The 12,886-nt window shown below is 41.0% G+C and overlaps 1 protein-coding gene across 34 annotated transcripts in view; it reads left to right on the top strand.

Annotated features, from left to right (window-relative positions):
- Positions 1-413: 413 nt before the first annotated feature.
- The window catches only part of LOC119728181 (fibrillin-1-like), a 46,778-nt gene continuing 34,305 nt past the window's right edge, over positions 414-12,886 (top strand). For 16 of the 34 annotated variants that reach the window (XM_038200304.1, XM_038200303.1, XM_038200287.1 and 13 more), the window contains exons 1-10: positions 415-563; positions 3,540-3,632; positions 3,794-3,874; positions 5,958-6,086; positions 7,907-8,029; positions 8,642-8,764; positions 9,208-9,330; positions 11,438-11,560; positions 12,059-12,181; positions 12,552-12,674. In XM_038200304.1, the coding sequence (XP_038056232.1) occupies positions 3,572-3,632; positions 3,794-3,874; positions 5,958-6,086; positions 7,907-8,029; positions 8,642-8,764; positions 9,208-9,330; positions 11,438-11,560; positions 12,059-12,181; positions 12,552-12,674 (1,009 nt within the window). In that variant the 5' untranslated portion in view covers positions 415-563; positions 3,540-3,571. Of the gene's footprint in view, positions 564-3,539; positions 3,633-3,793; positions 3,875-5,957; positions 6,087-7,906; positions 8,030-8,641; positions 8,765-9,207; positions 9,331-11,429; positions 11,561-12,058; positions 12,182-12,551; positions 12,675-12,886 lie in introns of all 34 variants that reach the window. The other 18 variants (XM_038200275.1, XM_038200293.1, XM_038200285.1 and 15 more) reach the window with 10 other exon arrangements.

Raw genomic sequence — 12,886 nt, 5'->3', positions numbered from 1 at the left:
ACGAACGCATTTTCTTTCAAGAACACCTTTTTTACAAGGGGCCCTTTTTTAACGTTGCCCTAACGTTGGCAATTGTGCCGCCATGAAAGGCGCCACCTATGACGGTCCGCTTTGAAGAATGCCCCTATAGAAAGATGGTGTCCGGCCTTCTCCCCCTCCCCAACTGTTTGATTTTACGGAGGCATGGTGTCCATAACAAAGAACCGTGTCTACCTGTTAGCACTGATATTGCGAGTGCCCCTTTTCACGTCTAACACCCACCCCCCATCAAAATGACCTTGCTACACCCCAGTTAACCGTAGCTTCTTATGCAAATCCCAGGTCACCCCTTGCCCGTGCCAACCAATCAAATTACTCATGATGTCAACTACTTTTATATTCGATACGGTAGGATGATTTTTGTTATTCGACAATTTTCCTTATCGTGTTGGAGTTTTAGTTGCTTTCACACGACGATTGGAAGTGGAGTGTTTTTCCTCTCTGAGTTTTGGTTAATCGTGTCATACATCAAAAGCAAGCTTACTTCAGCTTCGGACCAGCGGCAGTGGTTACTGGAAGTATATGTGAGTTTAGAGTGCTTTTCGTTTAGTGTGTTAATTCCTTCTTTCTTTTTCTTTTAAAGCCACGCAGGATCATTGCGATTATCCAGAAAAAGTTCCTTCTGATTTTTTTTTGGCCAGAAATCTTGCTCAGGGTGAAGATAGGACTGGTATGAAATGATTTCATGACGCTGTATCGTTTGTAAGAATAGCTAACATTCGATGTGGTTTCGCAAGAGGTTGCTGCAAGGTCGCATGTTTTGGGTTTTTTTTTTTTTACGTGCGCACCAACAACGGAATCCGGTACGAGACCCCAATATAACGGATTTTCTCTGTTTTCTCAAAATGCATGCTGTCTAATGAGCCGGACTTTTCATCATTGGCTGTTTTGGCAACTTGCCTAGGTGCAAATTCTGTGCAACGTTCTGCTATTCTTAAATGTATGAAATATATTTGACATCTTTTCGTGAACTTCTTTAAACATTTTAAAGTGTTCATGGTTTTCCTCACAAACAAATATCAGAATTTCTGAAATGTGTGGTGGTCATTAGGTAAAAACTGAAAGTGAAATAAATGTAGAAGACCATTTTGGGGGGTTTTCAAATAATTTGGTGAAGGAATTTAAAGGACTCACTCCTATTAACGAATAAAAACAAAAACATTCTAAAATTGACCGTTAATAGGACAGCACCCATGATCGCTCAAACCAGCCACACTAGATCAAGAACCCAATGGCTGTAGGTAGGAAAATAGTCGCAACGTTATAATTCTCGTTCTCACGCAAGTAGACGATATGAAAACAAACGTGCAAGACCAAGGAGACCTAGGAACGACTACTTTTGCCGGATGTGAGACCTTTCACATCTCATTTCGAATCTCATTTACGACCGTAAATGAGATTCGTTGTTACCCAGCTCCAAGAAATATTTCCTTCGCATGAACTAAACCGAGATACAATTCGCGCGTGAGAGTTTCTTGGGGTGGTTACGGTTAGAAATTATTCTGTACCAAAACTTATAGCAGGTGAAAGGGCAACCCCATGAAAAATGCACAGTAGGCGGGCCGCGCCGAGGGTTCCGGAAGCTAAGCCTTGTGACCTTCAAGGATCTACTCCATGCAAGTCCTTCACAAGTCCATAACACTTCCTCAAGTAAAGTTTCTAGCTATTCAAATGACTATTACAAAAGCGTTCTCTTTTCATTGTTCATCCCGTTTCTTGTAGCTAGACTTAGGAAAGGCTTCTGAAAGGACTCGACTATATAACACCATTACACTATAAATATTACGTAATCGGTGTTTACCTGCGTGGTAAAGTTCTTTCAGTAAGTTGGCGTGCGGGGTTTTCCCGTATTGGGAAATAAGATCTGGAAACAACCCAACACCCCCAACAAAGTAAATAACCAAAATAAAAAGTACAACATCGAAATCATGAAACCACGATCGCGAAAGAACCCCTGTGATGCTCTAAGATACTGTATTGAGAAACCAGACAGTTATTATTTTTTCTTACAATTTTTACGATGTTTGTCAGTTGGGACGAGGTTTTTTTTGTTTTGTTTTAATATCCATTCAACCATGTACTGCGGCCGGGGTCTCAATGCAGCTACTAAACGAACCCGCGCCGAAGCCGCGACGTTTCACACAATTTCGATAAAGTGCAGCGACATGGGTCACGTACCAGGCCACACGGGTTTGTGGAGTGCCATGGCCTAGCAGTTAAGAACACCGGACTCATGCTCTGGTGTTTCAGAGGCAACAGTGGCGTGGGTTCGAGCCCGGGCCCGGACACTTGTGCCCTTGAGCAAGGCACTTAACCATTATTGCTTCGTCCTTCGGATGGGACGTAAAGCCGTAGGTCCCGTGTGTTGTGTAATGCTCGTTAAAGACCCCAGTAACAATTATCGCTAAGGGAAGGGGTTTGCCCCGGTGTTTCTGGCAGTGGCTTCAATATTGCGCCGCAGCACCTTGTAACCCTTAAAGGTGCAACATAATGGGTCTCATATTTCTCATATTGAGGTCCTCCATGGAAAGCAGTGCCCTGCACTGATCGGAACTACCCTCACTAAAGATGACGTAAATAAAAAATAAAATAAAATGAAAGAGACGTTTTGAAAGAAGACAATTATGGATCTGCAGTCCGCCTCATCCGTCGTAGTCTGAAGGATAATTCGCGCTCAAGCCAAGTCCGAGCCAAGTCCGAGTCCATGCAGTCGCGAAAGTGTTTACAATATAGGGGTCAGAATGTTTACAAAGACAAATTGTACAGTGTTAAAGTCAAGTCTTGATAACACTGTACAACGAGTCCGCCAAAAGTAAAATGATATCGCTGTCACAATATTATCACAAGTCCAGTCTCAAGAATCAGGGGACAAACAGTAATGAATTAATGTGTTTTTTTGGTCACAGTTTAATAGCTTTTTTGTGGGCACGTGTGGTCTAGCGTGTGGTCTAGCGGTGGAGCACATGATTTATGATCGTGAGATTGTGGGTTCGAGCCCCGCCGTGTTGTGCCCTTGAGTAAGGCGCTTCACCTCAATTACTCAAGTCTCAACCCAGGTGTTAAATGGGTACCGGCATTATTCAATGCTGGGAAGGTAACAGACTCGCTGTGGAGGAGTTGTGGCGATCCCCCCACAGCAGCATATGAGTCTGGCCCAATCGCTAAACGAAAGAGAGATGGGCACTCCGTTCCTGTGAACACAGGTTCGTCCCTTTACCTTTTTTTTAATAGCCTGTTACTGATGGTGACTTGTGATGGACTTCTGATGGATTCGCATCGCATCCGTTGCCTAATCACTTTTAACTCTTGCCATTGCCATATAGCTACACTTGTTTAATACAGTACTCCTTTTTAAAGGATTGAAACAAATGTAGCAAAATATAATGGCCAACCATTATATGCGTACACGGCTTTCCTTTTTACCAGAAGCAAATTCAATGGCGGGGTTAAGTTTTCGGTCACATTTTCTGTTTACATTGTCTGTGGTTATCGATGTACAGACACTCTGACGGATCCCAGACGATCGACAACCATGATCCTACCGAAAGTGATGGTTCTCCTGATTTTGGTATCACACCCTCTGACCTGCGAAGGTGAGACTAGTACAAAGCCCGATCATTTCACATCTTGTACTCAGCTAAATTCCACGTGTAGCCTATTTTCTATGTTATTTTGCTTGAGGAAATACTTTAACTGATATATTGAATTTAATGTGGAGTTTCGTGTTCTCCCCACTTTCCCGGGTGGTACACAGCACAGATTCCTTGCTACTTTTTACGTGCCGGCTGCGATGACCTTTGCCTGGATGGCCTAGTTTGGACGGGCGGTGATTGTGGTAAGATTTTTTTACACCCTTTTGAAAGAATGGAGGACGATTGTTTCTCTCACTTCCAACTTGTGAAATAAAATGATTTGTTTATATCTTAAGGTAGTGCAAAAATCCATACTTTTATATGCCAGGCCTTATGTGTGCTTTGGGGCTTATAGAGAAGACCATTTGCAGTTATATCCAAAAACCGACCAAATTATTCAAACAAAGTTTACTTGGTTAACTTTAGTAATGACACTAAACTCCCTGCGAAATTATTCCTTCTGGCATGATGTTATTTTAAAGATGTAGTCCATCATTTGTAATTTGTGCATTTTGTTCATTTGAAGCAACAAAAGTGTTCAAAATCGAATGAAGGATACTGAACAACTATAAACCTGATGAAGTTTCAGCTCAGCTTCAGCTGCATATTCCGAGAAAAACAGCATTCTAGGATCTCAATTTAAAATCAAAAGTTGCTGAATCATGTATTGAATTGGGCCTGAATTCAGCCGATTGCAGCTATACGCGATGTCGCGCACTGATCCGACGAATTATAGCAACTGCGCGCGCGTGTGCGTCGTGCCAATGATTGCGCGCGCTTCGCCGAATAACAAAACGAACTACTAAAAATTTTCCTAAGTTGCGTCTTAAGACGCACCGTTGGAAAGGCCTTCTTTCGTTGAATACTTCAAAATGACAGCTGGCCAGAAAGAATAATTTCACAGGGAGTTTAGTCCCCTTACTATCTTTCAACCAAGTATGTTTTTCAACAATAATTACGACATGCAGTTACTTTTCAGATGGCTGCAAATGATGGATTACAGCTTTAAAGAAAACAACAAAAAGAGCCTTCATTTCAAAAGATGTGTCAAGTGACACATATTTGGACATTGCGGTGAATCCGCCCCATGCGTTCTAATTTGTAGTAGGTTTACGATTGGGCGAATCCGTGTGTGACAACCAGCTGAATGAGAATCGTGTCCCAATGTTGAGTTCGGTATGCCTGGTGTCTCAAGAGGGCGCAATTCAATATCTTACTCGGCAACTTTTAGTCTGGTTTCCAGACCAAAAGATTCTGACTATTCCTGATGAATCTTAGGTCAGGTAAGGCCAAAACAATATATATTCGGTCTCTGGTCAGACCAAAGTTCCGGAATTGGCGCGGGGACGCGGCTTTTTTTTTTTTGCATTTTGCATCAGGCAGACTGGAGGGGGGGGGGGGCTTATCTGTGGTGAAAAGGAGAAGGCAAAGACAAAAAGTTATTAGTCATTTCCTTCTTGGATGTTCAGACCATGGGGTTGAATGGTCTGGAGACGTCTTATCCATAATTTCTCTCTACTCAGACGAACAATCTCTCTGTGGTTTCCTAGTGCCTCAATGCCCTGTAAAATCATGTCAGAAATTGAGTGATTAGGAAGATTGAAATGATGTCCTACGGGTGTATCCAGCTTATGGGTGTTGACTGGGGATCTGTGGCCGTAGAAACGTCTCTTTGAGTGTAGTTCTCGTTTCACCTATATATTGAACACCACAAACTTTGCAAGATATTAAATAGATTAGATTAGTGGTGGTGCAGGTGACATGACCCCTTGTCCTATGGGTGGTACCACCGGTATGGCTGGTGAAGGAGTCCGATTCTCTGATGTGTTGTCTACAGACGATGCATTTGGAGGTGTTGGGACACCTGAAAGTTCCCTGTGGCAAAGGGGGGTTAACATTATCATTAGAGGGGGGACTTCTGCCCGGACAGGGATCTCATTGTCCGGGCAGAAGTCCCCCCCCCTTTAATGATAATGTTAACCCCCCTTTGCCACAGGGAACTTTCAGGGAACTTTCAGGTGTCCCAACACCTCCAAATGCATCGTCTTTAAAATTATAAAAATAATTAAAATTATAAAATAATGTTAATTACGAAAACATATATTCATGGACAGCGGAAGATGTTCTGATTTAGGACAAATTCCACTTTACCAAACCTCAGTTGGCAAGGCGCCGAAACTAGATATCACCAATTTTAAACACATTCCGTTAGCATACAACTCTTAAACGCTATTAAAAATGACAAATCTTTAACCATTTCAATTTACCTGTATTTTCCTTATTTAGAAGACGTCGACGAATGTTCAGCCCGGACAGACAACTGTCACGCCCGAGCCCGATGCAGTAATACATTTGGAAGCTACACGTGTACCTGCAATGCTGGCTATAGTGGCGATGGAAGGACATCATGCAATGGTAACCCAAATGACCTATTCCGAGTGTGATTTCGTGTTGGTGGTTCGGTTGTTGTAAGACTGCACACGGAATAACATTTGTAGACTGATTTTTTTTTCATTCGATGGTTCATTTGCTCACGTAATGGACTCCGTGCGCGAGAGGACGCATATATTTGAGATCGAGTGGCCTTTGGTGGTGCACACATTTCACTTTCCTACAGCACCTGACGAAGCCCAATGCGTAATTAGCACCGAAGAATTAGCACCGAGTATGGTGCGTTGTACCAGGGGCCTTATTCACGAGTTTGGCCATTTTTGTCGAGTTCCCTGAATGTATTTCACTGTTGAATGGGATGGCGCCAGACTATTTATGCAGGCATAATGAATACTGTCATTTTTTTAAAATCTGGCTTTAAACATTAGGGAACGTTTAATTACAAATTTGAAATTATTCATTGAAGCAGACTGGAATTAATTAGTAATTAACTTGCTCTCATTTCTCTACAGAAGTTCCAAAAATCAAGATTTTACCTCGCTCTCTATCCAATATGGCCGACTCGGGAATAAGGCCCAGGGCACTCGTTCTTCCGCGGCCGATTTGCATGTTGAAGCCGCTTGAGGTCGCTATTCCTACTTCGTACAATCCGCTTGCGTATTTGTTTTCTTCTGCAGCATACATCGTATGTTGACCAATCACAGTACGCACCCTAACATGAATATTTATCACGCTGTGTGGATGGATGACACTTAAGATTCCCGTAGTGTTTTCCCTCCAATTAAACTTATCCCAACCAACAACAATTATATGATGAAAATGGGGTTCGAACCACAGATCTTGCGATTCATAGTTCATTCCTCTACCCACTAGGCCACTGTGGCAGCTCGACGAAAGCCGTTCTTTGAAATGCTTTAAGGTACATGCATGACTGAGTTATAGCAATTGTGTGACGTCATTGTTATTTTCTTATGAATGAACATTGAACTAGCTGAATAATCATGATCCATTGACGATATGTGCTGCAAATAAAAACACCGCAATCCGCTGATTGCATGCGCGTGTGTAACGTTTGTATTACTGCCAGATAACATATCACGGAACCGATCGACGGCAGACTGGGACCTCGAGTGCTGAAAAACATGCAAAACAAAATCAGGCCTGCGTCACTCACTCTTTGGCAGACAAAATTCGCCAAAATGTTCATGAGGCAAAGACAAGGTCCTCAATATGTCACCATTATCAAGTTTGAAGACTCAATTCAATTCTAAAGCCAACTTTTCTTTAATATTTTGCACATGAGAAGTCAATTGATTTCCAAATGAGGCTAAAGACTAGACTTGTACATGTCCAACCATGGTCCAACTGTTCGGAAAGACTGACCTCTTTATTCATTGTCTGGTGGCTGACTATGGAGAAATGTGTAGAAATAGAGACTAGCACAGTACCAAACATGCTAGATGTTTCTTTTGGCACAGTTGATTGATGCAGTACTGAAGGGGTGTGTTGGACTGGCTATTTTCTTGTTACGTGTTGCATGCTTTCAATACCTTAAGTTTTGGGACTCTCATACAGAGTATTGAGAGTCCCAAATTTTCGGAATATATCGACGAGTGCCGGTCAACTCGGTCCGTAACCAACTCGGTCCGAGTCAACTCGGTCCCAAGTCAACTCGATCCCAAGTCAACTCGGTCCCAGGTCCCGAACGTCTTGACCGAGGCTAGCATTGGGCTTGTTTAAACATACTGAGAGGAACTGGATATTGGTCAGGATGATACTATATTAAACTTCAAGCGCCTCCTATGCTCTCTGTCACAGTTTTGTTCTTACCTCGATTTGTATAGATATCAACGAATGTACATCGTTTTCACATAGCTGCAATGCCTTTGCTGGATGTACCAACACAGATGGAAGTTACACGTGCGCCTGTAATGCTGGCTTTAATGGCGATGGAAGGACTTGCACAGGTATTATAAATATAATGGAGCTCCAAAAGTGGACAATCCACATTTCCGATTTTCTAGCAGCATATCTGAGCCTGAGTTTTTTTTTCCTAGAATAGCCGGGCATTGGCAATTTCCCATACTTGGCCCTTTTTGGGCTAAAAAGAGTCAAGCGTAGAAAATTGAAGGGGAGACGTTTGTCTTAAATCTCATCTCCCGTACGTCTTGCATCCACATATTTTTGATTTTGAAAGCACATTGATGCCACTTTTTAGGTTAAACCTGAATTCAGGGTGTTTTTTTTTCAAAAAATGTGACAAATTGAAAGTGCTGGATTTGGTCTGAAACATCAAGAAAACACATTTTTGAAAGGGGGTAAGGGTAGTTTCAGGTTTTTTTAGAAGTGTTAAGGCTTTTTATTGATATATTGGTGGCATCTCTGGTTTAATTAGAATAAACTGCAGTGGTTGAATCTGTTGAGTCCCACCAAATTTGACATTCGTCTTCAAATCATCTTACATTTCAAAGTCTGGTGTCACTGTGTTCGATGCAAAAACGTACTACCTCAAAGATTTCATATATAATTTCTATGTAATATTATAAAGGAAGCTTGAACTTATTTTTTTTCCCTTCAAGATATCGATGAATGTGCCGCAGGTACTGACAACTGTCACGCACAAGCCCAGTGTATCAATTTACTTGGAAGCTACACGTGCGCATGTAATACTGGCTTCAGTGGCGATGGAAGGACCTGCAATGGTAAGTCCGTGTGGCGGTTGTATTAGGTGCTAGTGAATTCAAGACTGTTTTTTAGTTAGATTAGGTCCGATATGTACATTCTGGATAGTCTGGTTCAGCTTTTGTCAGCCCATGATGAAGCTACACATGTACGTATGCGCCTATACTACTGGCTACAGCGATTGCAGTTGCACAGTTATGTTTAAGAGTGATTGCAGTTGCACAGTTATGTTTAAGATTGCGTTATAGTGTGATTGATGTTGACTAGTAGGAAACTCATCCAACACAATATTATTGTACTGATTTCATAATGCATTAATGCAATTGTGTTGCAGCCATTTTAAAATTATGTTTGTTTTAACCTACAGCGATGAACTTGATGTATATCTAATCGTATAGGATATGCCTAAACTAAAGCAGCTCTTGTGTTGTGTAACTTTTTGTTCGTACTTCCATTTGTATAGATATCAACGAATGTGCCACAGGTTCACATAGCTGCCATTTCCTTGCTGGATGTACCAACACAGTTGGAAGCTACACGTGTGCCTGCAATACTGGCTACAGTGGCGATGGAAGGACTTGCATAGGTATGATCAACTTCAATGCGCAATAAGCATTGAAAAACAGTTTTGATTCGTTGAAATACTTTATTTTGTGAAGTCATTATAATTATTTTTGTTTTATCTATTTCAAATGAATTGCAATCTGATAGACTATACGTATTTAGTGAGCACGTTGTCGTGTAAGTGAGGTACCTGTCCTTCCGGAGGTACCGGATTCATATCCCGAAAGACGCCTCTAATCAAAACAAACCTAAAAAAAATTTCTAAACGGTTGATAGGGTGGTAATAAAAACCAGGTATGAACTTGAACCCGGGTTCGAAGTTGGAAAAATGTTGTAATGTCACCATCACGTGATCAGGTATAACGTGATCGGACACAAAGCCGTTTGACATTTACTTCTGGTGTTACTTGAAAACTGCAGCATTGAACTACTGGTATATAAATTATGTAAATAATCAGCAAAGGATATCAAAATAAATAGGCATGATGACAGCATCACCCAAAAGGGCGCCCTCTAGCGATTAAACAAATGGTTCCACTAGAAAATGGTGAATTTCGTGATTCTTTTTTCTATTCTGTACACAAATATTCACAATTTCAGTTGGCAATGCCACATGAAACAATAGCCTGTCTGATCACCCAGCATTCATAACTCAACAAACGCGAATCTCTAGTTGCAGTTAGGGTTAAGAAGATTGGTAAAATCGTCACCGACACCACGAACTGACACCTTCTGCATCACATGTGTACAAAAAAAATTAAAAATTCAAATTTTCTTTTTTTGGACATATTAGCAGTTTGTATCATGAAGTTTAACATGACGAGGTTAAAATTGCTGAAATCATCTAAAATAAGCGAATTTTACTAATGAATTTTCAAGAAATTTGTCAATTCTGGTATTTTTGGTTACCACGAAGTGACTCTGCACAGGGTGTCAGTTCGTGAAAACCAAAATGTACGTGTTTTCGGAGAGTGCGCGCATGCAATAGCGTTAGTGAGTGTCAGTTCGTGAAAACCAAAATTGACGCGTTTTGAAAGAGTGCGCGCACGCATGCGCGGTGTGTGCGCGCACTCTCCCAAAACGGGTCAATTTTGGTTTTCACGAACTGACACTCACTAACGCTATCGCATGCGCGCACTCTCCGAAAACACGTACATTTTGGTTTTCACGAACTGACACCCATCTTAATCATTTAATTGCTAATTAACTAAGCAGATTTTTACACTCTAACGTTTATAATTGAGTAGTGAAAGCATTTTTACGTTGAGTGATACTAAAACCTCTAAGATAAATGGAATATTTTACTGAGTAAATTCGTGTCAAACCTTTAAAAGCGTTTTTCTCCGATTTGTATTTCTGCAACGCTGACCACCGTGACCGGGTGTCAGTTCGTGGTGTCGGTGACGAAATGTCGCCAGAAATGTGCTCCTTGGTAGGATGGTCTCTCCAATTAAGACTTTTGACTCTCGTTAGTAGCCTAGTGAAGGTGCCATCTAGAGGTTTTCAAGATTTGTATTCAAAGTTAATGTTTTGGCACAGAATGTATATGAGGATAATTTCGACGCTTGCATGGTAGAAATCAACTTTATTTTCTTATATAAAAAAACATCAAGGAAACAATTTAAAACGTTGCGCATCTCCCTCGCAAGCCATCAGCTACACATACCTTTTAGTTTAATATAACATAATATTATATACTTAATCCACGGATCCACGGATTAAACTATATACTTAATTTACTTCCCCTATTTGAACAAAGCATACTCGAGTACTCAACCCCCCCCCCCAGAAATTTGGTTCTGGATCCGCCCTTGGATATGTTGAACTGCCAGATTATTCGAGGCTTGTTGCATGCATTGTGTGTTAAAAAGTCTTTTTAAATAACCACTATGTATTACATAGTGGTTATTTAAAAAGACTTAAAGAGCCCAGATATTTGAAGTCTTTTACTATACTGATATGTTGCCCGTTTGAACCAATGATGGAATGGTGATCATCCGACTCAGACATCGGACTTAGCATTTGGGTGAGTCTAATTTGCCTGCAGTGACATATTTGCCAGAATGGCGTTGAGGATATAGGAAAGTCCTATTAAAGTGCCTTTCGTTCTTATACTTCGATTTGTATAGATACCAACGAATGTACCACAGGTTCACATAGCTGCCATACCCATGCTGGATGTACCAACACAGTTGGAAGCTACACGTGCTCCTGTAATACTGGCTATAGTGGCAATGGATGGACGTGCATAGGTATGATTGTGGGTATGGGTGGTTGGAAATTGATGTCCACTTTTGTGTGTAATGGGTTCCTGCATGGACACTGGAAGCATACTTCGTTGTACTTTGATACTTTCATTCAGAATTTTCGGTTTGTCGGCCGGATGTGGAAGTTTGTTTTGACTTACTGCGAAGAAAGTTCCTGCAGAAAACTTGCCGCAAATGTTTATAAGGTTTAACAATATTTATCAGCAAGCTTAAGCAGATAAGCTTGGGATTGCACGTTTTCATTCTACCTAGTTTCATGAAGCCTAGTTGCAAGAAAATTACTAGCTTGCTGCAACAAGAGCTTGAAATGCTTGCACGGGTATGAGGCAAGCTTGCACATGTAATTTGAGGCTTGTTGCCAACTTGAGCATGTACTTGCTAGCTAGCTTGCAGCAAGTTTGTTCATGTATTTGCAAGCTTGCAGCAATATTGCTATCACGCTTGACTGCAAGCTGAAGCCCATTCTTAACTAATTTTGTATAGATATCAACGAATGTGCTTCGGGTTCACATAGCTGTCACACCCAAGCTGGATGTACCAATACAGCTGGAAGCTACACGTGCGCCTGTAATGATGGCTACAGTGGTGATGGAAGGACTTGCACAGGTATTTTTAAACATAGAAAACTAATTTGGTTTTCGTTGAAATACTGTTTTATGAAAAGACAGCATAATATTTGTTTGTATTTATTTCAACTTATTAATTGCATATAAGCATGTTCTTTTCGCCTGTCACGCTTTGCTTCATGATTGTAATTTCTTGTTATTTGAAAGCTCTTTAAAAGTAATATTGATATGTGATTGACAAATGGCTAATTTGTTTACCCCTTTCAGTGCAAAGTCACTAGTAATGAGCAAGTAGATTGTTTAATGAGAGAATGTAAATCTTTCTGAAATCAGACTCTAAATCGCAATGTGTTCTCTTAAAACCAAACATTTCATGGCAGAGCTTGAATTAAACTCAATTTTTTTTCAAGATATCAATGAATGTGCTGCAAATACAGAAAACTGCCACACCCAAGCCCAGTGTACTAATACAGTTGGAAGCTACACGTGCGCCTGTAATGCTGGCTATAGTGGCGATGGAAGGACCTGCATAGGTATGATTGTGGGTGTGTGGTTGGAAATTGATATCCACTTTTGTGTGTAATGGATTCCTGCATGGAGACTGAAAGCATACTTCATTGTACTTTGATACTTTCATTCAGATATTTCGGTTTGTCGGCCGGATGTGGAAGTTTGTTTTGACTTACTGCTAAGAAGGTTCCTGCAGAAAACTTATCGCAATTGTTTATAAGGTTTAACAAAATTG

Source organism: Patiria miniata, unplaced genomic scaffold (assembly GCF_015706575.1).
Source record: "Patiria miniata isolate m_02_andy unplaced genomic scaffold, ASM1570657v1 HiC_scaffold_20, whole genome shotgun sequence".
NCBI classification, from domain to species: Eukaryota; Metazoa; Echinodermata; class Asteroidea; order Valvatida; family Asterinidae; genus Patiria; species Patiria miniata.
This window is presented reverse-complemented; position numbering and strand designations above follow the sequence as displayed.